Source organism: Pantherophis guttatus, chromosome 3, assembly GCF_059756535.1.
Source record: "Pantherophis guttatus breed Tessera chromosome 3, ASM5975653v1, whole genome shotgun sequence".
Classification (NCBI taxonomy): domain Eukaryota; kingdom Metazoa; phylum Chordata; class Lepidosauria; order Squamata; family Colubridae; genus Pantherophis; species Pantherophis guttatus.
This window is the reverse complement of record NC_142065.1, coordinates 62,726,034-62,749,042: the sequence shown is the minus strand read 5'-3', so window position 1 is coordinate 62,749,042 and position 23,009 is coordinate 62,726,034. Positions and strand designations below refer to the sequence as shown.

General features: G+C 39.5%; 1 protein-coding gene across 4 annotated transcripts in view; it reads left to right on the top strand.

The window, feature by feature from the left end:
• The window catches only part of TTC39A (tetratricopeptide repeat domain 39A), a 51,358-nt gene that overhangs the window by 5,587 nt on the left and 22,762 nt on the right, over positions 1-23,009 (top strand). For 2 of the 4 annotated variants that reach the window (XM_034415067.2, XM_087891065.1), the window contains exons 2-7: positions 7,120-7,224; positions 15,781-15,912; positions 17,359-17,435; positions 18,843-18,910; positions 20,400-20,464; positions 22,148-22,247. In XM_034415067.2, the coding sequence (XP_034270958.1) occupies positions 7,120-7,224; positions 15,781-15,912; positions 17,359-17,435; positions 18,843-18,910; positions 20,400-20,464; positions 22,148-22,247 (547 nt within the window). The remainder of the gene's footprint in view (positions 1-7,119; positions 7,225-15,780; positions 15,913-17,358; positions 17,436-18,842; positions 18,911-20,399; positions 20,465-22,147; positions 22,248-23,009) is intronic. The other 2 variants (XM_034415068.2, XM_087891066.1) reach the window with 1 other exon arrangement.

The following is a 23,009-nucleotide window of genomic DNA, read 5'->3' as shown; positions in this document are numbered from 1 at the left end:
CAAGTCAGAGTCTGACAGCCGCTTAAATACTCCGCTGTCAGAAACTGTTCAACCAATCAGGAGGGAGGGATTTCCCTCCTTTTCAGCTGCTCGCGCCAGAACCAATCACAAAGCCTGGCAACAGACCGGAGGCTGTTAGAACTGTAAATATGCCGACATAACACCCCTTCACACCCGGAATGCGCACTCGTAGTCCTCCAAGTACGCGGGACGTTGACGCTGCCTCCCAGACTGTCTTATACTTGGTGAACTTGTTGGTACGGTTGGCGATGCCTCGCCTGCCCGCTTCTGCTCAACCGGAAGTGGATCCTGTCCAGGACTTGAACTCACCGCCGGAGCGGAGCTGTCAGGTAAGACCACCGGCGCGAACGATCTGGACAGTTGAGGCCGGCCGGCCTCCGGTCTGGGAGGAGGACTATCTGGATGGTGCGAGGCTGTGGGTGTTGACGGGTCAGGGGAAGGTCGAGTGTCTAATTCTGCAGCCCGTCTCCGTAGTTGGTTGACATGCCGCCTCCAAATTCTTCCGTCGGTGAGAAGGACCCTATAAGAATAGGGTCCAGTTATTTGAAGAATCTGTCCCGGCAGCCAACGGGGGTCTCTGTCAAAATTAAGTGCATAAACTCTTTCCCCCAACCCAAAAACCCTAGGGGGAAACCGTGTCCCTGCAGGTGGGCCATGGGTGTAACTTGGGTGTAAGCGATCCAGGGTCGTTCTTAGCCTCCTACCCATTAGCAACTCTGCGGGGCTTTGTTTGGTGGTGGCACAAGGGGTGGTGTGCTGCGCCAACAGGTATTGGTGGATCTTGTGATGCCAATCGGTGGACCCTAACCTACGCAGAGCCTCTTTGGCTGAATGGACGGCCCGTTCAGCTTGTCCATTAGCAGCCGGATGTTGCGGGGCAGTCTGAGCATGGCGGATCCCCAAACGGGCTAGGAACATCTGAAAGGGTGCCGAAGTAAACTGCGGCCCATTATCCGTAACAATAACATCAGGTAGCCCATGGGTCGCAAACCAACCTTCTACCACCCTAATAACGGCCGAAGACGTTGTGGAGTGCATTAAGGACAACTCAACCCACTTGGAATGGGCATCCACCGCTATTAGGAAGGTCTGGCCCTGGAAGGGACCAGCAAGGTCCAAGTGTATCCTAGCCCAAGGCGCCCGTGGTGGTTCCCATTCCTGCACGGGTGCAGCAGGGGGAGCTGGGCGAGTAGCTTGGCAAGTGCGGCAGCGAGCTACACAGTCTTCGACCTGTTGGTCAAAGTTAGGCCACCACACGTAGCTCCTGCCGAGAGCCTTCATCCGCACCACCCCCGGGTGGGCTGCGTGAAGACCAGCCAAGACTTGGTTTCTGAGGGCCGTGGGCACGATTACTCTATTTCCCCATAAGAGGCAGCCCTGGAGGACTGACAGCTCATGGCGTCTGCGGAAGAAGGGCATAAATTCAGCAGACTCATGATTGTCAGGCCAGCCCCTGCGCACCCAATCCAGGACCCGAGAAAGAACCGGGTCAACTGATGATCGGGCCCGCACATCATCCGCAGTGAGCAGGGAAGGCAGGTCATCAACGAGAAGAACTGGTGCTGTGGGGGCGGGGTCACCGACAGGCAAGGGAAGCGGACAGCGGCTGAGGGCATCAGCGTGGGCAATAGCCTTACCCGGTTTGTATGACAATTGGTACGAGTAAGCGGAAAGGAATTCCACCCAACGCGACATGCGCGGCGACAATATTTGGGGAGTCTGCCTGTCACCAGCCAACAACCCTAAAAGAGGCTTATGGTCAGTGACCAGGTAAAAAAACCTACCATAGATGTAATCATGGAATCGTTTGATTCCAGCTACAGCCGCCAAAGCCTCACGGTCGAGCTGGCTGTAGTTCCTCTCAGCATGCGACAAAGTCCTGGAGTAGTAAGCGATGGGAGCCTCCGCTCCAGATGGCAAAATATGACTCAGGACAGCCCCTACCCCGTAGGGAGAGGCGTCGCACGTCAAGGACAGAGGCAGCGAGCCATCGTACTGTACCAGGACAGAGTCGGATGAAAGAAGTTCTTTGACTGCCTGGAACGAAGCGGCAGCATGCTTGTCCCAGCACCAAGGGGTTTTGGAATCCAGGAGCCGATGGAGGGGCTCCGCAACAGAGGCCTTGTGCGGTAGAAAAATGGCGTAAAAATTAAGAAGGCCAAGGAACGCTTGCAGTTGTGCCTTGGATGTGGGTGCAGGGGCGTGCTTAATAGCCGCTACCTTGGCAGGGGCCGGGTGAATGCCAGAAGCATCAATAAGGAATCCTAAAAATTCCACCTGGGAAACCCCCAAGCGACACTTCTCTTTTTTTAATTTTAGCCCCGCCTTCCTGATCCTGGAGAGTACAGCCCTGAGTTTAAGGATGAGGTCGTTCTGATCAGCAGCCGCTATCAGAACGTCATCAAAGTAGGGAACTACACCTCCTAACCCATGGAGCAGTCGCTCCATGAGGCTCTGGAAGATTCCTGGGGCCACGCTAACACCAAATTGCAACCGGTTGCACTTAAAAGCGCCCCGGTGTGTGATGATTGTTTGAGCCATAGCCGTGGAACTATCAACAGGAAGTTGCTGATAGGCCTGGGCTAGGTCCAGCTTGGCGAAAACCTTCCCTCGGCCCAAGGAGTGAAGCAAGTGCTGAACCACTGGCACTGGGTAGTGGTTAGTTTGGAGGGCCCTATTTAAAGTCGCCTTGTAATCAGCACATATCCTAATTGAACCGTCCTGTTTCAGGGGAATTACAATAGGGGTCTCCCAGTTGGCATGCTCTACTGGTTGTAGGACCCCCTGAGCGATGAGCTTATCCAACTCCTTGTCAACCCTGGGCCGCAGCGCCAAGGGCACCCTCCGCGGCTTGAGCCTAATAGGTGCTACCTGGGGGTCTAAATTAAAGGAAATAGGGAGGCCCTTGTATTTTCCCAGGCGGCCATCAAATACATCTGCAAATTCCTGAAGAATGATATCTGATATATTAGACCTCATGGAGTGGACCCCAGAAATACCCAAATGGAGGGCAGCAAACCAATCAAGGCCCAATAATGAAGGGAGGCTGTTCTTAACAATGACAAGGGCCAGATGGCCCGAAAATGACCCATAGGAAACATGGAAAGACCCACAACCCAAAGTTGGAATGGCATTCCCCTGATAGTCCCTTAACACAATGTGACAAGGCTGCAGCCGCCGTTTCTGAATAGTGGGCAACAGAGCCTTGAGTGTGGGCCAAGCAATCAGCGACCTGGAGGATCCCGTGTCCACTTCCATTTTACAGGGAACACCCTCCAGCTGGACAGTCACGTGAATCTTACTGTCAGAGAACGGGGAGGATGCGTGGCTGATGGCAACTGCAGCCACCTCAGCATCTTGGGAAATCGCGAAAGAGTTGCCCTCTCTCCCTCTCTCCTTCTCACGGCGGCCCGAATGCCCGCTCTTCTGTCGCTTGTAACTCGGCTCCCCAGCGGTAGACGCGGCAGGAAACACGGCGCGGCAGACCCTTGACAAGTGCCCACGCTTCTGGCAACGCCGGCAGACGGCAGTTTTAAACTTGCATTCTGATCGATTGTGTGAACCGCCACAGCCCAAGCAACAGCCTTGGAGATTCTTGGGTGCAGGAGACCACGTCTTGCGCTGGATGGACTTGAGGCGGCTGACATCATCGCCACGATTCCCATTGTCGTCAAAATCTGCCGCCCCGAAATTAACGGAAGAATGGCCTGCCGACCCCGACTGGAAACGCTGAATTTCGGCTGCAGACTTGGCGGACATCTCGGTGGCCCGCGCCTCGTCCAGCGCGATGGAAAGAGTTAACTCGGGACGGGCCAGCAGCCTCTCCTGCAGCTTCAGATTTCTCACCCCACATACTAACTGATCGAGGAGCATCTCATCCAGCTCCCGAAACTCACAATGCCGAGCAGCCGTTCTTAGCGCTGACACGTATTCGTTTATAGACTCTCCCTCTCTTTGTGCCCTCTGATGAAATGCGTGGCGCCGCGCGATCTTTGATGGGGCAGGAGAGTAGTGATGCTTGAGTTTCTCCATAAGCGTCTCCCACGGCATTGTGAAAACTGGCTGAGGTGCGGCCAAAGACCTGGCTGTCCCGAAAACTTCTCTGCCACAAGCGCTAAGGAAATAGCCCCGCTTCCTGGCACTGGACACCTCAGAGAGATCATTGGCCTGTAGAAAGCACTCAAATCTCTCGAGGTAATCTTCCCAGGTTTCTGACGCACTGTCAAATGGGGTAAACGCGGGGAGCCCCGATGTCATTTTTGGGAATTTCCTTACTAGCGGCTCCCTGGTAATCAGCAACCGTCGCCTCACGACGATCCCACCTTCGTCGCCAGTGTAAAATATGTGGGCAAACACTGACAGAGGCTTGGTTGCTCTAACTCAACTTTATTTAAAATCAACTACAACAATAATAACCCACAAGTCAGAGTCTGACAGCCGCTTAAATACTCCGCTGTCAGAAACTGTTCAACCAATCAGGAGGGAGGGATTTCCCTCCTTTTCAGCTGCTCGCGCCAGAACCAATCACAAAGCCTGGCAACAGACCGGAGGCTGTTAGAACTGTAAATATGCCGACATAACACTTGACAATGTTGGCGAGAAAGGTCGTAAAATGGGGCAAAACTCACTTAACTGTTTTAGCAATGGAAATTTGGGGCTCAATTGTTTTTATAAGCCGAGGACTCTCTGTACTGCCTGGCCCTTCCTGTTGGCCTGTTTCTGGCCTCCCAGGCCAAATCTGTTGACAAGCCTCTTCAAAAGCCTGACTGTTGCTGGATAATCCCTGGATAATCCCTGGTTTTGACTCCTCAGGTGCTGCTGACTCTCCTAGCCTTGTCAAGGCCTTCTTTGCGCCTATATCACCTGCTGTAATTTCAGGCACATCTAGCCAGCTACTATTTCTATTAGATTTCAACTGCTTAAGCTATTTAGCTTAAAGGGAAACATACTCTTCATCTCCTTAAAATATTTATTTCATATTGTGTCTCCAAGCAGCCCAAATCTGGAAACCAAATCTGCATGCCTCCCCTCTCTCTCATGTTCTTTTGTTTTATTCACATACACACACACATGCAAACCTAGGCTGGAAATTTCTGCTTTTCTCTCCACAGTAACATTGGTGTAAGCAGGTGGAGAATGTATAAAGCAATAGGGAAGGGAGGAGCTGTGAGGAATTTCTTTCACGTCAAGCTAGACCTTTTCCTTTTAAAGTGCCCTTATGGTGCACAAAAGCATAAATGGATCTAAACATCCCATGGGCATGCGGTAAACCAGTATTTCAATTTCTTTGGGCTCTGTTCCAAGAGCAATCCTGGAAAAATGAAATTATAAAGACACTTTTGCATCTAAAACTAAAGCTAAAACTGTTAGAGAATTTAATCCTGTTTTCTCATTATATAGCAGTGATCTTCACAACACATTGTATTATAAAATAGTCATCCAGTTCGGGAATGTATGTCATAGGTCCGTGATGACGAACCTATGGCATGCGTGCCAGAGGTGACACGCAGCACCCTCTCTGTGGGCATGCGAGCCATTGCCCCAGTTCAGCTCTGCCGTGCATGCGCGGACACCTCCAGCTGGTCTTTGGGTCTCTGCCGTGCATGCGCAGGATGGGGTACATGGGGGGGGGCACACACGCATGTACGGGGAGCACTTGCGGGGCCCCACAGGCACATTGCATTTGGGGTGTTCAGCGTGCACGCACACATTCACTCACGCACGTACGCACTTTGGACACTCGGTCCAGAAAAGGTTAGCCATCACTGTCATAGGTAAACAATTTTTTTTTATTTGTTGATTTGTTTTTCTTCATGCTCAGTTGAATCTTAGTAAGACAAAGAAACAGTTTCAAATTGTCCGGCTCTGATTCAGTTCCAGTGACTGCTCTACTTTATATAAGGTCACATTGAGGACTGGTAATTGTCCTGGATTACAACCCTTAATAGAGCAGTATAGACTGGAGCTCCCATTGTATCTTATCCTGGTCCAGGAAAGCCTGGCAGTAGTCAGTTACATCCTTATCACCACATGTTTAAAATACTCTATGCCTTATAAAATGAATCAGAAATTAAAACTGATACAGAGCATACTAAGGGAGGACATCTGTTACATCTTAAATCACAGTGTTGTAGCCGTACTGATTGGCAATAGCCTTCTGGGACCAATTCATAATGCTAGTTTTCATGTTTAAAGTTCCATTTGGAGATCTGATGACATCGATCTGATGAAGTGGATTGGGAGCCATGGAAGTTTATGTGAAAATAAATCTGTTAATCCCTAGGCATCTGGAAGTTACATTTTTGGCCTATATTTGGCACCTGGTAACTACAAGATTAGCATCAAAGGGACATTATTGAGTTTAGAGGATGCTTGCTAAAAGTTTAAATCATCTTGATTTTTTTTTCATCTTTTTCAATGAAAAATAGAAATTGGTGTTATCTTATTTGTTGCCAGATTTTAATAATGTGGTCTTACGAAATGCTCAAGGAGTTGGAAAATATACTAAAAGCTGCATTCCAAAAACTCACAAAGAGGATGCACAGGTAGTTATGCTAGGCAAGAAGCAGAAAATTGGGTATAATTGTTGTCTTCTTAAAGTAAGCAGAAATATTTATCTTCTTGTGAGATAAATTTGTGGAACCAACTATTCATTTAGAATTTATTCAAATTGAGAGATTCTTTCACTTTTTTTCCGAAACAGCCAATTTATTGAGAATGGGTGAGTACATCTGTCCACTCAGCAGCTGGAAGCTGTCTGCTTTGAAGTGTGAGAGTAGAGCTGGTATGTAGATTGATTCCAGCAGTTTTAGGCTCTCTTGCTGTATTAGGTTAGTAAATCAGCTTTAAATGACCATATTTCATTTCATTGTATTATTAAGTTTATAGCTTGTGTTCTTATATAAGCATTTCAGGCTATTAACAACAAGTAAAACAAATACAGTATATAAAATGTGACATTAAAGTAAGCAAAAGGAATTAAGTTTTTTTAATCTGTGCAGATTACATTCTGATCGTTATCGTGTTGCTTTCCTATGCACAAAGTGTTTCTTGATTCTGCCAGAAAACTTAGTATTCATTCTTTTTTTTCCTCCCCAGATGTTCTACAACAGATCTGAATGTTGCTCTCAATGAATGTATGGTAGCTGTGAATTTCTTTCTGAATAACAAGTTCCAAGATGCCCTTGCTTCTCTACAAACTAAGTGAGCCACTGCTTCTATCTTCCCTCTTCTGGTTAGGATCAGCATATATAATTATAGGATTTAGATTCAGGAATGTCTTAAGAATTTCAAACATTTTGATAGTAACAGCAGTTAGTAACAGCTAACATGGATTTGTCAACAATAAATTCTGGTAAATTACTCTCCTGGGTTTAATGTAATTTACTGGATTGCATGGATATATTAAATGAAGTGTATATTGATTATAACAAAACATTTGAATAGGTGTCCTTAACTACCTAGTATATGACAAACATATAATAATAGTATTAAGTAGATTTACACCTAATTGCAGAAGTTGTCTCAAAGATTATGCTCCCTATGCACTTCCAAGTGTCTCGACAAACTAGAAAGAATATTTGAATATGAAATTGCATTGCTGTCTTCAAGGTCTAGCATGCTTTTATTAATGATTTTGGTCAGAACTGAGGAATCTGAGCTATGGAATCTGCAGAATGACAGTGACTTCAGAATGCTGGTCTTGACCAGATGATCAAAGCCCAGTAACATTTTACATGTGTGCGATGCACATTTAAAGAGAATGGATTTAAATTGCCTAATTGTGCTTATCCTTCTGAGGTAGTTGATCTGACCCTAAAGATACCCTGGTCTATAGCCAACAGGGACACATAGGTGGCCCTTCATTTCCATTCCTCCAAAACTTGATTGAACTAATGACATGTTTCTCCTGCTATTTTAAATTAAGAAACATGAACATTGTAGTATAATGTTATACATACAGCATTGTTAAGAAAAAATAAGGAAAAAATTCCCGAATCCTAGTAAAAATGGAAAATCTCAATATTTTACCATCCTCTCTTTTAAATCTTAAATCTTCTTTTTATAGAAAAATGAGAATCTGATTTTCCCTTATAAAATTAGCAATTTTAAACCTTACTTTCTTGAAATTAGGAAACTAGAGCTCCCAGAAATTAGTATTAATTAGAACTGCTAGGTGAAGATTTTTGGTAGCCTATTGTTTAATTATTCACCAGTGATAAAACTGTTCAGATGTTTGTATCCCAATATCAGTAATATTCTAAGACAGAATTGTTGTGTTGCAATTTACGAATATCATGTTTGCAAATCTGCATATGAACCATAGGGTTTACAATACATCTATTAGAATCAATTTGGCATCAGAGTTAAATTATCTGTTAACCTGTGTACATCCCAAATGTACTGAAACAACTCCATACTTTCTGTACTTTATTTGTAAACTGATTTTTCTATAAGCAAAAAACATTTTTGATATATTTTTTCTCAAATATGTACATTTTATATGTATTTCTTCTGATGTATCATTTCTATAGATGTGTTGTAAAAATCTGAATAATGGAAACTTTGGGATATTTCAATATTCCCAAGGTTCAAATACATATTTTGAAATACATAATTTGCGTATAGTTAAATGCACTAAAAACACACTGAATGATATAAAAACAGACAATAAAGGTGACGATTATGATAACATGTAAAGTTAGATTATGATATAGATTATGATTTTGTCTGGGAGAATTTTCTGTGTCTTATTTGAAGCTGTTTATATTTCCTATTTGGTTGCAAACAAATACAAATAAATTTAAAAAGGTATTTATACAGAATTTAAACAGTGATATATATATATAAATCTGGAGAACTGGATATAAATTTTGGTATACTTTACCGTACTGGGATGGTACTGTATCAGTTTCTATTGATACAGAACCTGTGGAAAGTCACTGATTGGTGTAGAGCGAAGACGCATATTGACATTGTGTGTTCTGGGGAAAAACATGAATCATGTTATATTGTGGAGAATGTTAAAAGCAAATGATAACAATAACTATACTGAAGTATTGAGAAGATAGCTTTAAATGCTTTCATTAATTTATTGGATTGGTAAGGAAGACTAAATAGGAAGAACAGATGTTTTATTGTACCTCATGATACATAAAATGTCTAAATATATTGACCCATGTTGTGTGGCTGTAGTATTATTATCCTTCTCATCTTATCTATTACCTCTCTTATTGGTATCATTATTATTATGATTATTATTACTCTGTCACTTTGTATGTACACTGAGAGCTTCTGCACCAGAGACAAATTCTTTGTGTGTCTAATCACACTTGGTCAAATATTGCATTGCATTGCATTCTGTTCTGTTCTGTTGTTATCTAACTCTCTGTTCTGTGTCTGTTGAATATATTTACGAAATTTATGTTGATGCTTGCTCATAATGTTTCTATATATTGAGGAATGTTATACTGTTAAAATGTATACTGTTTGAAATGCATCTTTTTTTTTTAAAAAAAATGTAGAACAGAACAGTAGGAGAATGTTTTTGTTCTAGCATCATTGTGGCTCATAGCTCAACCTGCTGTGCTACAGAGAGACACAAGATCCCTGAAAGAACAAAGCTGTGAAAAGTAATTTGTTGTTGGATGTTACTGCAGCCTGACTTGTTTCTGTATGACACTGCAGATGGCTAATATTGTTGCCACTGGGGATTTTGGCTGATTGCCTGTGGAGATACAAGAGAGAGGGATGTGAGCAGCTGGAATGGACTATCCTTGTGTAAGAGTTCCAACCAGATGGCCACATTAAAGTGCTTTCCAAAAGTCCTTGAACTGACAGAAAAGTCTGTTGGCATAAAATTTACTTCCCTGATTGATGTTGACTTCTTCTGCCGTCTAATACTGTCCTTACTGTTTGAATGTGAGACAAATTAAGGAAACCAGTAAATGGATCCCCCAATCTTTCCCATCCTATCAAGCTTCACCTACTAGCAGGAGAACAATTTTCAATCAGTCCTTGGCATAGGATGGAGTACATTAGGGCCAATGCAAGTGGATCATTGAAATGGCATCTTTAGTCTTTTTTTAAAAAAAATCTTTTTAAAAATTGCATGTCAAGTTGCCCAGTAGTCTGCAGGCAAGGAAGTATTTCATGTATATGACTGATCAGGCTGTTTCCTAACACGGGTCTTATTATGAAAGAAATATATGACTAAAATAGTGCAGTTTACAAGTGCAAAGAAAGGACACAAATTGAAGAAAATCAACTATTGATAGTGACTAAAAGCAATGTCCTTGACTTAATGCTTCAGCAGAACAATAGTGCTGGCGGCAAGTGGAAACAGCTCATAGGTGGCCAAATAGCCAGAATGAAGTAGGTAAAATAGCAGTGCCTCCCCCCTCCCCCCATCATAGTAATAACAGCATTTAAGGCCGCATGAAACTGTTCTCTGTGAGAAGAAGTAGTAAACCAGTAATGTCCCCAATATTAATAGAACCAGCAATACATAAGTAGGAGAACCTGACTTTCTTTTTTAAAATCAAACTTCTGTGTAGTTCGTCCAAAATAGTATTACACGATTACTAGTCTTTCAGAGCACCAAATCCATGTTTAAAAACAGTCTAACATTCTTTTAAAACAATGCAAAACTCATGTTTATAAGGAACCTGAATAACATCTGACAAGTATTTCAGAAATTCTTGGTCAGATATTATGTAGACAGATGCTTCTGTGAAAGTCAATTATTATTCTGTTTATATTTTCTAATTATTTAATTCCAAAAATAATTAGTAAAGTGGGGTCAGCAATTGCAATAGATACAATGGAGTGCTCAGTATATTTTCAGCGTGTTTTTAGTTACTATTCATCAGATCATAGCATCACCCTGGATTTGGGGGGTTTTAGCCAAAGACTCTTGTTTTACACAGCACAGAGGTATGAAGAAATTGAGGATTGTTAAATGGATAATAATTAAATGGATAATAATATTCATTTTGTAGCTGTGTTGTGATGCAAGTACTGGTTTAATTTTGATTGAAAACTGCCTCAAGGAAACTATTTTGAAAGGCTGCAAAAAACCTTTCTGCTCATTGCACTATTTCCAACTAATTACACTAATTAATATATGCTAATTTAAATCTGGTACCATAATATTTTATCAGTTGATATAGAAACAAGTCATAGGGAGTAGAAATAAGATTATTTCTATAGCTACAAACTTGCCCATCTTCTTATTTTCCCTTGCACATACAGATTTAGAAGAATTTGATACAAGAATTTCTCTGTGCCGGAATACTGTAAATTCTAAATTGATGGATCTTTGACTTCATCAGCATGGATTGAGGAAATAGGGTGATCCTATCTTACCTAGCACATCTAACCTGAAGATGTTATCACTTTGTTAGGTTCGATCTACTAGGTAAGATAGGAAAGAATGGAATGGAAAGTTTTTTTGCAGCCTTTCAAAATAGTTTCCTTGAGGCAGGGCTTTTTCACTTTGTCAAATAGCGATAGCAATAGCACTTAGATGTTTCTAATGCTTCACAGTGCTTTTACAGCCCTCTCTAAGCGGTTTACAGAGTCAGCATATTGCCCCCAACAATCTGGCTCCTCATTTTACTGACCTCAGAAGGATGGAAGGCTGAGTCAACCTTGAGCCTGATGAGATTCGATCTGCCAAATTACAGGCAGCTGGCAGTCAGCAGAAGTAGCCTGCAGTACTACATTCTAACCACTGCTCCACCACAGCTCAAATGCTTATGAATTTATGGAATTCTGATTGATAACTAAAACATCTTGTGATATGGCAGGTGGTTATCAAATAAAAACATAGAAATGTCCTTTAGATGCCATGAAAGAGAGACAAATGTAAAATGTAGATTGAGACTTTCATTTTAGTAAACAGCCAGCAGTAAACATTAAACTTGCTTATTAGATTGTGATTACTTAAACATTAAACCCATTTATTAGATCGTTGGATATTGTTGCCACTGGGGATTTTGGCTGATTGCCTGTGGAGATACAAGAGAGAGAAAAAAACTGCAGCTCTTGATGATAGTAAAAATATTGATTGGAATGTCTGCATGAAAATATGGACATTAAATTTATCAAGAACAAGATATATATTTTATTATTATGTATTTTTGAAGTCTTCTTTTCTAGATAAATTTAAATAGACATTAGCTTCATTATATCAGTGGTGTACTTTAGTGCAGGAAAAATCTAATCACATCTACTGAAATATATGAGGTATAGAAGCAATGGCGGTTCTTATCTTTTCCTTCAGAACAAAATAATTTATAATTGCTAAAAACAAATTGAAGCCAAGTTTATGACTTCCCAAATCTATCTTGAAGGGCCATAATTCTGAACCATAACCAGCACCACCATTCAAGGATTTCTTAATTCAGCCTCTTTTATGCTCCAGCATTTCTTGAAGGATGGGTTGGTATTCCCCCACCCCTAGAATCATTAACACAACAGTTCTGGATAACTACTGTCCATTCTTTAGTTGAGGAGGTGGTGAGACAAAAATTGCAGAGGATCTGGAAGGAAGCAGATTATTTAGACCCATTTCAGTCTAAATAAGGTACAGCATTGGTTTTACTCGTTGATAATATTTGGCAGAATCTGGATAGAGGTGTGTATCCATCCTTGTGTTCCTTGATCTCTAAGAAGCATTTAATATTGTCAATCTAGGATACCCTTTTGGACTGACTGGGAATATCAGGATAAGAGGCACTATGTTCTTTGATTCCCTTCCCATGTGGTTTGTTTCAGTAGGTGCTAACTGAAAGAGGGAGGTTGTGCCTCATCTATAGGGAGCTTCAGAGCTTGATGCTTTCTCTCTTCCTGTTTAATAACTACATGAAACCACTGGATAAGTTCATCCATTGGTTTAGAGTCTGGCACCGTAAGTATGCAGATGATACCCAATTATACATCCCAACCTGGGTCATCCATATAATGCTGTCAATACATGTAGTCCTTGACTTACAACCATTTGTTTAATGATATTTGAAGGTTATGATCATGCTAAAAAAAGTGACTTACAATCAGTCCTTCCATTTATGACAGTTACAGGGTCCCTGCCATCATGTGATCAAAATTTAGCAAATTGTATATATTGGTTGCACTGTCCTAGGATCACATAATCACCATTTGTGACCTTCCCAGCTGGTTTCTAACAAGCAGAGTCTGTGGGTAAGCCAGATTTGCTTAATGATCACAATGATTTGCTTAATAACTGCAGCAAAAAAATCAAACTGGGTTTAAATCATCTTCATTGCTTAGGGACAAACATTCTGGTCCCAATTTTGGCCGTAAGTCGAGGATTACCTGTAACCAGTGTTTAGAGGCTATTTGGGTTTGGATGGGGAGAAAGCAGGCTTAAGATCAAACCTGATAAGATTTGCTCATGAATTTTAATATGTAATCTGCCAGTCTTGCAACTGAGAAAATCCTGGCCTTCATAAAACATTCCTTTATTGTCTATGATGTCTCACTTTCATTTTTCGTCTAGATTTCTAACATGCCTTCTCCCAAATAGCAGATATAATTTTATTTCATCATCACACTATCATCCTAGTGAATTTTTAATCCTAAAAAGAAAACATTTGTTGTTTCTTCAGTTTCTTCAGTTTGCATTGGGTTGTCATTGTGTGTTGACATTGTTGACATAATTTTTGTTTAAAAAAAAAAGTTTTGAGTAGCAGACTGCCTTTTGCAAGCTCTACTTTCACCTTCAACAGAGTTTCTTTTAGTCTATTATTTACAAGCTCTCCCCATTAAAATGCCTGATTCATTCAAATAAAATATACAAGACCAGGCTAGTAATAGGCATACAACACAGACATAACAATTTATAAAATAGTAAAATGTAAACTTTCAAAAACAAAACAAGATACATGATTTGATACATAATGTTGTTGTTAGTCGTGAAGTTGTGTCCCACCCATCACGACCCCATGGACAACGTTCTTCCAGGCCTTCCTGTCTTCTACCATCCCCCAGAGTCCATTTAAGCTCACGCCGAATGCTTCAGTGACTCCATCCAGCCACCTCATTCTCTGTCGTCCCCTTCTTCTTTTGCCCTCAATCGTTTCCAGAATTAGGCTCTTCTCCAATGAGTGCTTCCTTCTCATTAAGTGGCCAAAGTAGGTATTTGAATTTCATCTTCAGGATCTGGCCTTCTAAAGAGCAGTGAGGGTTGATCTCCTCTAGGACTGACCAGTTTGATTGCCTTGCAGTACAAGGGACATAATAGGCTTTCTATATTATGCATATTCTATAATTATAAATTAAAATGTGCATTATTCTAATTTATACATTTTTGTTTATCCAGCCACTATTTTAAAATATAAATATTGTGTTAAGAATATTTTGTACTAAAAGGAACTGATGGGCTAATAACAACTTTAAATTTATAGTGCCATCAGTATGATACGGAAATGCTTGTGTTATAGGGAATATACTTTAGGGATTGTTGTAATTAGCTTCAGTTCAAGACCTCTTTAAGAATCACACAAGCCCATCTTTTGTTTCCCAGTGTATGATGTTCCCCAAAGTATAGCTGACTGTGCTGTAACTAACGTAATTAAGTGTTTCAGATAATGGATGTTCCTTTCCTTTACTTAAAGAGGCTCATTTAATTAACATTTTACCCTATTGGTATCTGTGTTAAATAGAACATTGCAGAATGCAAGGACACTAATCTCACTGCTACTTCAAATTAAGGAGTGATACATGAAAGAAACTGGAGCAACCCTTTGGGGATATTAAATTACTGAATAAATTATATGAACGGCATCTTTTGGACTCTTTAAAGGATTCATAGAGGGGAAAATAGGATTAATAGAGAAGAAGAGAGAACACTTAAAATACAGAGAAGAAAATTTAGACAGGCCTCTGTTTTATTGAATCTGGAGATTAGTCTCTGTAGTTATATTCTTTGTGGCTAGTAAAATCCAGTTTCTGGTCCTGCCGTTTCCAATTTTATCATGTAACTATCTAGATGTCCATATGTCAGTGCAGTAAATTATGTAATTCTTGTCAGTAATTTATCAGCAAATGAACATATTAGAAAACTAATCAAAGAGAATGATAAACAAAAAAATACTGCAGCTGTTCTTTGAGAATGCTTTAGATCAGCCATTGTGACTCAGTACAGGCAGACAGACATACAGAAATTAAGCAAATCTATTACGCAAATCTACAGAAATTTTAAAAAGAGCATTTTAAAAAATGTTTTGTAAACATTGCATGCTAAATTGAAAAAAATATATATAAACAGGAAATCCTGGAGGGAAGACTAACCTTTAGCAACATGTAAACCTCATCCCCTTCATGCTTCTAAGGGGAGCATAAAAATGGCATTTTGTGTTAAGATTTTAGTGAAAGTGTCTGCCTTTCAGTATGTTTTTGTAGAATGAAAAGAAATGTCTGTTTGTTTTCAAGCATATTATTAGGAATACAATGAAAGAAAGACACAAACCATTCTTTAGGCATCAGGCTCATGTGGAAAACTGTATCTGTAATATTTTGTTAGTCTCTTTTCCTCTATGATATCTCAACACTGTATCCTAAAATAAATAGATATGATTTCTCAGTATGAAATTTAATTTATAAAATAGGATAGATTTTACAGTTTGAGATAGCACTGCCTTTAATGCTCCTGTACATTCTTAAAGACAAGTTTATTTCTTTTCTTGTGCTACCTTTGGGCTTTGTGTACATATTTCTCTAACTTCTCTCCTATAGAAAAAAGGATAGCATGTATCATGCTCTGACTTATGCTACCATTTTGGAAATTCAGGCCATGATGACCTTTGACTCCAGGGACATATTGAATGCTGGAAATACAATGGAAGAAGCTCAAGTTATATGTCAGAAGTAAGCACATACAATGCAATTATTATACTAGTACATAAGATGCTATTTTTCCCCCTTCTGTTCAGTCATGTCCAGTGCTTGAAGGCTGCCTGGACAAGTCCCTGAAGTTTTCTTGGCAAAGTTTTTCAGAAGTGTTTGCCATTGCCTTCTTCCTAGGGCCAAGAGTAAGTGACTGGCCAAAGTAGCCCAGCTGGGTTTCTGCCCAAGGTGGGAATAGGATTCACAGTTTCCCATTTTCTAGCTTAGTGCCTTAATCACTATAGAGATTAAGCTGGCTCTCTAAGATGCTATTAAAGGTAAAGGTTCCCCCCGTACATGCGTGCTAGTCATTTCCGGCTCTAGGGGCAGTGCTCATCTCCATTTCAAAGGCGAAGAGCCAGCGCTGTCCAAAAATGTTTCCATGGTCATGTGGCCAGCATGGCTAAACATCAAAGGCACATAGAGCACTGTTACCTTCCCACCAAAGGTGGTCCCTATTTTTCTACTTGCATTTTTTACGTGCTTTTGAACTGCTAGGTTGGCAGAAGCTGGGACAAGTAACTGGAGCTCACTCCATTACAAGGCACTAGGGATTCGAACCGCTGAACTGCCGACCTTCTGATGGACAAGCTCAGCATCTTAGCCACTTAGCCACCATGTCCTTTACAATAGTGTGAATTGGAAACATATTTAAAAAGCCCAGCAGTCTTTTTTAAGGAGCCTGCAAGTAGCGTGTATATATACATATTATTCTCTTTCACATAAATCTTATTATGCAAATTACAGGAAAGAGTTAGGAAATGATTAGCAAGTAAAATCAAAGACATCAGGCAAGGAAGACAAGAAGGAAATATATGGTGGATCCATAAAGGTTGAGCTCTACTCCATCATAGCTTTGTAATATTTTCACATTATCCTTTTTTAAATAAAAAAGAAGAGTTAGACTGGCTTGACAACTGTCATGATGTGTGACCATAATAGGCAGCTTTCATTATGGTCATAAGTTGAGGACTACCTATAACAAGTATGAAACTTACAAAGTGAAAAAAAGTAGCAAGAATATTGAAGAAAAAGACAAGTGATATTTTGACTTGAGAATAAACTTCTGTGTGCTTTTATTAAATACTAAATTCCAACAAATTAAGTGGGATTTACCTTCTAAGTAAACATATATATAGTATTAACCTATGAGATTCATTTTCTCTACAGGAGAGAAGATTACAGATCTGCTACGCTCAGTATTTTAAACTAGGATTCCTGTTAGCACCAGTCATCATTCCTATAGTTGTCGGGAATTATCAATTCAATCCATTTGGAAAATATATTTCGGTTTTGAGAAAAGTCAGAAATTCATGCATCCAATATTATGCATTCCAGAATGTGTGTCAATTATATTTCTGAATTATTTGCTTAACTACAGTATTGTAAGTATACTTTAAATCTTCAGCCTTTATAATTTTTGTTTAGGTTTCGGAAAAAGTCTTCTGTAGCAAACTCTTTCAACAATTTAGTGAACAAACAGAATCTTGAACAATTAACTGAAGGTAAGCAAGCAGCACTCTGTTATATTACAGGTAGTCCTCCACTTACAACAGTTCATTTAGTGACTGTTCAAAGTTACAATGGTACTGAAAAAAGTGATCTATGATCATTTTCAACACTTATGACCGTTACAGCATCCCCAAAGTCATGTGAATCAAATTTGAATGCTTGGCAACTGCATCATATTTATGATGGTTGCAGTGTCCCATGTAATAATGTGATTCCCTTTTGTGACCTTCTGATGAGCAAAGTCAATGGGGAAAGTAGATTCACTTAACCGTTTAATTAACAACTGCAGCGATTCACTTAACAAATGTGGCAAGAAAAGTCATAAAATGGGGCAATACTCACTTAACAAATTTGTCACTAAATTTTAGGCTCAATTTTGGTTTTACGTCGACTATCTCTATTCTGTTGATATAACTGATGAATTACTATAAGCTTCAGATGTTGCATTATATGTCTAAGTTTGGGAAACAGTTGCATTTCTTATGATTGTATATGTGGGTGATAAAGACTTTGCTGTGGGGAAAATTTGCTTAAATTATAATCCACATGGTCCTTGATGAAAACAAAATACTGTAGTCAATTAAGCCCCGACAGATATTTGGATGTCAGAGAATACAGTTACATACATACATTCTTCTTAAAAACCTCCAGTGTTGGAGTTGTGGGTGCTTCAGCACTGGAGGTTTTTAAGAAGACATTGGACAACCATTTATCTGAAATGGTATATGGTTTCCAGACTGATTGGAGTAAAAGACCTCCAAGGTCCCTTCCAACTCTCTTATTCTGTTAAGACTGCAGGATCCAATCTGGGTGGGTCACTGGGACCAAAGGTTTAATCTTCTGAGCTTTCAGTTTCATGCTGGAGCCTATTCTCAGGGAACTTCTCTCTAACTGAATACATGCTTTGACCTATTCTATGTGTAGTATTTATGTGGTGCCTGGTTGTGTGTGGCTCTTTATTTGTTGATTGGGGTGTTGATGGCTGGTTATAAAGTCATTGGCTGTTGTTTCCTTGTGCTGCCAAATCCTCAGCTCCTAAATACTTAATAAGCTGGTGGTAAATTACCACTCCTGTTGACTGATAAAGGATTCCATTATCCAGGCTTCAATCATTTCCTTGGCTACATTTGTATTTGCTTGGCCAACAATCTTAGTAACTGTGAAATTAAATGTACGTCCTTGTTCATTGCATGAACAAGCTACCAATGAGTTTGCGTCTGACTGCTCAATATTATCTTCTTATCACTTGCTTGATTCTGAAGATGGCCTCTTAGCATTATAAGTGGCAATAGGTGATCCTTCAGTTTCTTGCTTGAAAAAAAAAGTTTTTTACAACATTGATACTAATTACGTTATATTGAGAAACTTTGAAACATTTCTCTTTTTTAAAATTTTTCTAGAAGAAATTCATGCAGAAATTTGTTATGCTGAATGCTTGCTTCATAGAGCAGCTCTTACATTTCTCCAGGTAAGGATGTTGTTTCAGGACCCAGTATTGTGAAGGTAGTCAGGGGAATGTGAGAATGGCAAAAGATGCAATGATCTATGAGTTTTTGTTTTAAATATTTTAAAAACGTCGCTTATGTTCTTTATGACATTTTATATGCAACTAATGCATAATTATTAAGTGAATTTCATGTTTTAATTTATAAGCTTCATAAGTGGATTAGTTTAATAAAATTGGCGTTTGTTCATTTCAAGGAAAACTGTCCGGGCTAGTGATTTTTTTTTTTCTTCATTGTGATGCCTCCCTCCCTGCCAAGGTATACAGCACAATTACCCATTCTGCTGCTGCATGGCTTGCCTCTCAATTCAAACATCTTCTTTCTTGGCATCTGACTTTTGTTTGCAGGAGATAAGGAAATGATGCTGAGGCAGTATATAGGAAAGAAGTGTATTTGAGATATATCAATAGCAATAGCACTTAGACTTATATACCGCTTCACAGTGCTTTACAGCCCTCTCTAAGTGATTTACAGAGTCAGCATATTGTCCCCAGCAATCTGGGTCCTCATTTTATCCACCTCGGAAGGATGGAAGGCTGAGTGAACCTTGAGCCTGGTGAGATTTGATCAGCCAAACTGCTGGCAGCCAGTGATCAGCAGAAGTAGCCTGCAATATTGCACTCTAACCACTGTGCCATCGCGGCTCTTATATAAGAGGGAAGACCATTATTGTTTTTTGTAGGTTGAAAAAAAAATAGACCACAAAAAGTTGGATGCAGAAAGATATGTGTGTGGGGGGGGGGGAGGGGAGAGAGAGAGAGAGAGAGAGAAAGAGAGAGAGGGAGCGAGAGAAAGAGAGAGAATCTTGCAGGTTTAAAACCCAAGAATAAGTTAAAGTTCTAGATTTTTGCAGGTGAACTAGCAACTCATATTAATAAATGGTATTTCTGAGCTTAATATAAAGCCCATGAACAAGGTCAGCATAATTTCTCCCATAAAGTCTACAATAGTAACTGTAGCTCCAAGGATATTTGGTTTTCAAAGTTAAGTATTTCTTGGTTTTTTTTTCAATTTACCAGCGTCAATCTCACATTATAAGAGTAAAGCCTATTGAATGGTATCATTTTATAGTAAACATGTATAAGATAGTTATGTTCTTACTCTATGGTTTAAATTTAGTAGGGGAATTTGCTGAAGCCATATTAGAGGGTCTGTTTATGTGTGTAGTTTTGATGATAACTTTTTTGAATAAATTGAGTATTTTCTTAGTATGTTTTAGCAAGGAACAATTCAACTTCCTGTTAATATATCAGATTTATCAAAATGAGATTGGTAACTCTCATAGTGTGCTTTCAAAATAGCTAAATAGTGGGAGAATTTCTTTATTACAATTAGAGTGAGTTTTAGCAATTTGCCAATTAATTGTCTCAGAATTAGTCACTGTCTAATTCTAAAGCAAGAGTATTTAATTGACTAATAAATGAAATAGACAATCTATTCTATTTTTCTTAGGATGAAAGCATAATTAGCTTTGTGAAAGGCAGCATCAAAATAAGAAATAGTTATCAAATATACAGGTATGTAGTTTTTGAAATTATTTGATAATTGATATTTTTGCAGTGACAAGCTGTATTACTCTAAATATTTCCGAAAAGCAAATGTTTTTACTCATCACCTAGTCCTTTGAGGTAGAGAAGATCAGGAAACATACTTCACAGGAAGACCAGAACTATATTTCTTGCAAGTTTGATTGTGTTACTCCTCCCTTCCCTCTTATTCCCCAGTCAGTCAGGGAGGGGTCCTCCTGAGTTTCTTCTTAATACTAGAGGTAGTCCTTGAGTTATGACCACATTTGGAACCAGAATTTCAGTTGTTAATTGATTTGGGTGTTAAGGGAAGCATCACATGACTGGATCTGATTTTGCAACCATGTTTACTATGGTTGTTAAGAGAATCATACTGTGTTTAAGTGAACCTGGCTTCCCCAATTTACTTTGCTTTTCGGATGTGTCTGCAAAGGTTGCAAATTATGATCACATGACTCTAAGATATTTCAACTGGTACAAATGCAGGCTGGTTGCCAAGCACCTAAATTGAGATTATGTGACTGCAGGGGTCATGTGACAGTCATAACTTTATGGATGGGTTACGGGGACTGTTTTAACTTTGAGCTAATATTAAATGAATGATCATACATTGAGGACTATCTGTGCTGTTAATTTATTTGAATTTCTTTTTATTTAATGTGTTTAAGTACAATATGTTATACTAGAATTCTCACTAGACTTACAGCACTTAATAAATACCATAAAATAATTTGAAAAATATAGCAATAAAACAACCGATTTTAAAGTAGAAAAAGTTGATGCAGTCAAAATCACAATCAAATTATCACAAAGCCATTGCTGCTTCTAATCTATTCTAAAGAATTCTGTTCTGTTCTGTTCTGTTCTGTTCTGTTCTGTTCTGTTCTGTTCTGTCCTAGTCTAGTCTAGTCTAGTCTAGTCTAGTCTAGTCTAGTCTAGTCTAGTCTAGTCTAGTCTAGTCTAGTCTGGTCTATTCATATTGTGGAGCTTCTACCAAAAAGGTCCAAATGTGTATCTTGCTTGTTTACAAATGACATCAGGTTTTTTTCCTGTGTCTGGGCTAGTAGTTCACCAAATTGCTACAGGAAGTTTTCTCATTCACAAAACGGTAGCATGACATCTATTCACTATAGCAATAGCACTTAGACTTATATTCCACTTCATAGTGCTTTTACATCCCTCTCTAAGCGGTTTACAGAGTCAGCATATTGCCCCCAACAATCCAGGTCCTCATTTTACCGACCTCAGAAGGATGGAAGGCTGAGTCAGGCTTGAATTGCCGAACTGCAGCTAACGGTCAGTTGAAGTAGCCTGCAGTACTGCACTTCTAAGTAATGCATTGGCCTATAGTTGTTCTCACTGTTATTTCCATAGAATGGAGATCCTGTGGAAATGAAAAACATAATAGAGGCTGACACTTGATTTTTGCAGCATCCTAGCTTGCAATTCATGTTAAAATTGAAATATTCCATTCACTTTCTAAAAATCAGATGATCCAGGAAACCAGGAAAGTGCCAAGGAGGATGTCTGCTTATTGATGGAACATGCACCATGTTTGAGACCCAAAATTAATTTTTACTAGCGACCCTTAATAATTGCTCTATGTAAAAAAGTTGTATGCTTGCTTTTATTTTTATACTTTTTTGTTTATAATGAGATATTTTGTTTTGCTAGGGTACTGGAGAATCTAATACAGTCTCGCAGTTATGTTAAAGGAGAAAATCATCCCCATTTTGAAGTCGGTGTAAAATTGGGAGTTGGAGCATTTAATCTGGTATGTATTGAATTTCTAATAATTTTTTAAACTGAATTATTTTAACTTTGCACCAATTATTCTGATATTAATATTATGCAGAACACGAGCAAATAGTCCTTCATGATGTAATTTAGGGCAATGGCTCTTTCATATGAAGGCCTTATATTGGAATTGTCTCATCACAGATATGTAACACATGTCAAAATTATATCAGATGGATATAAAGTAAATACTCCCTGCATTAAAGAATATACACAACCGAACAAGTTCTCTTCTAGAACTCCTTAGTTAGCTTAGATCTAGATAAATATTTTTTATTAAAAGGCTTGAAGAAAAATAATACTTCTGTGAAGAAATTATTTCCCTGGTATTTTATTTTAAAGCTCTTTATAAAGTATTTTTCAGTACAGGTATTCCCAGGATAACTTTGTTATATTGTTATATACCTAGTAAGGGGACTGCTTTATTAACCAGTACTTATGATCCTATTGATATTGGCCATATAAGATCTTGGAGCTCATCAGTTAACAGCTGCAAAATTGTCAAATGTTTACTTTGTTACAGAGATGCAACAGTTCTTTTCATGCTGCCTCTGTAACACATCCTGTTATTTTCTCTATATGCTTCATCTGTGAATTTCTTTCACTACAGTGCTTCACGAGCAATGCTGAAGCAAAGCAGTGATTAAAATCTTTGGGTTCCTCTACTGAGCAGTCCTGTATGGCAGAGTACACTAGGCTTCCTCACAAATCATGCTGTATTAAAAGAGTTTATCTCATT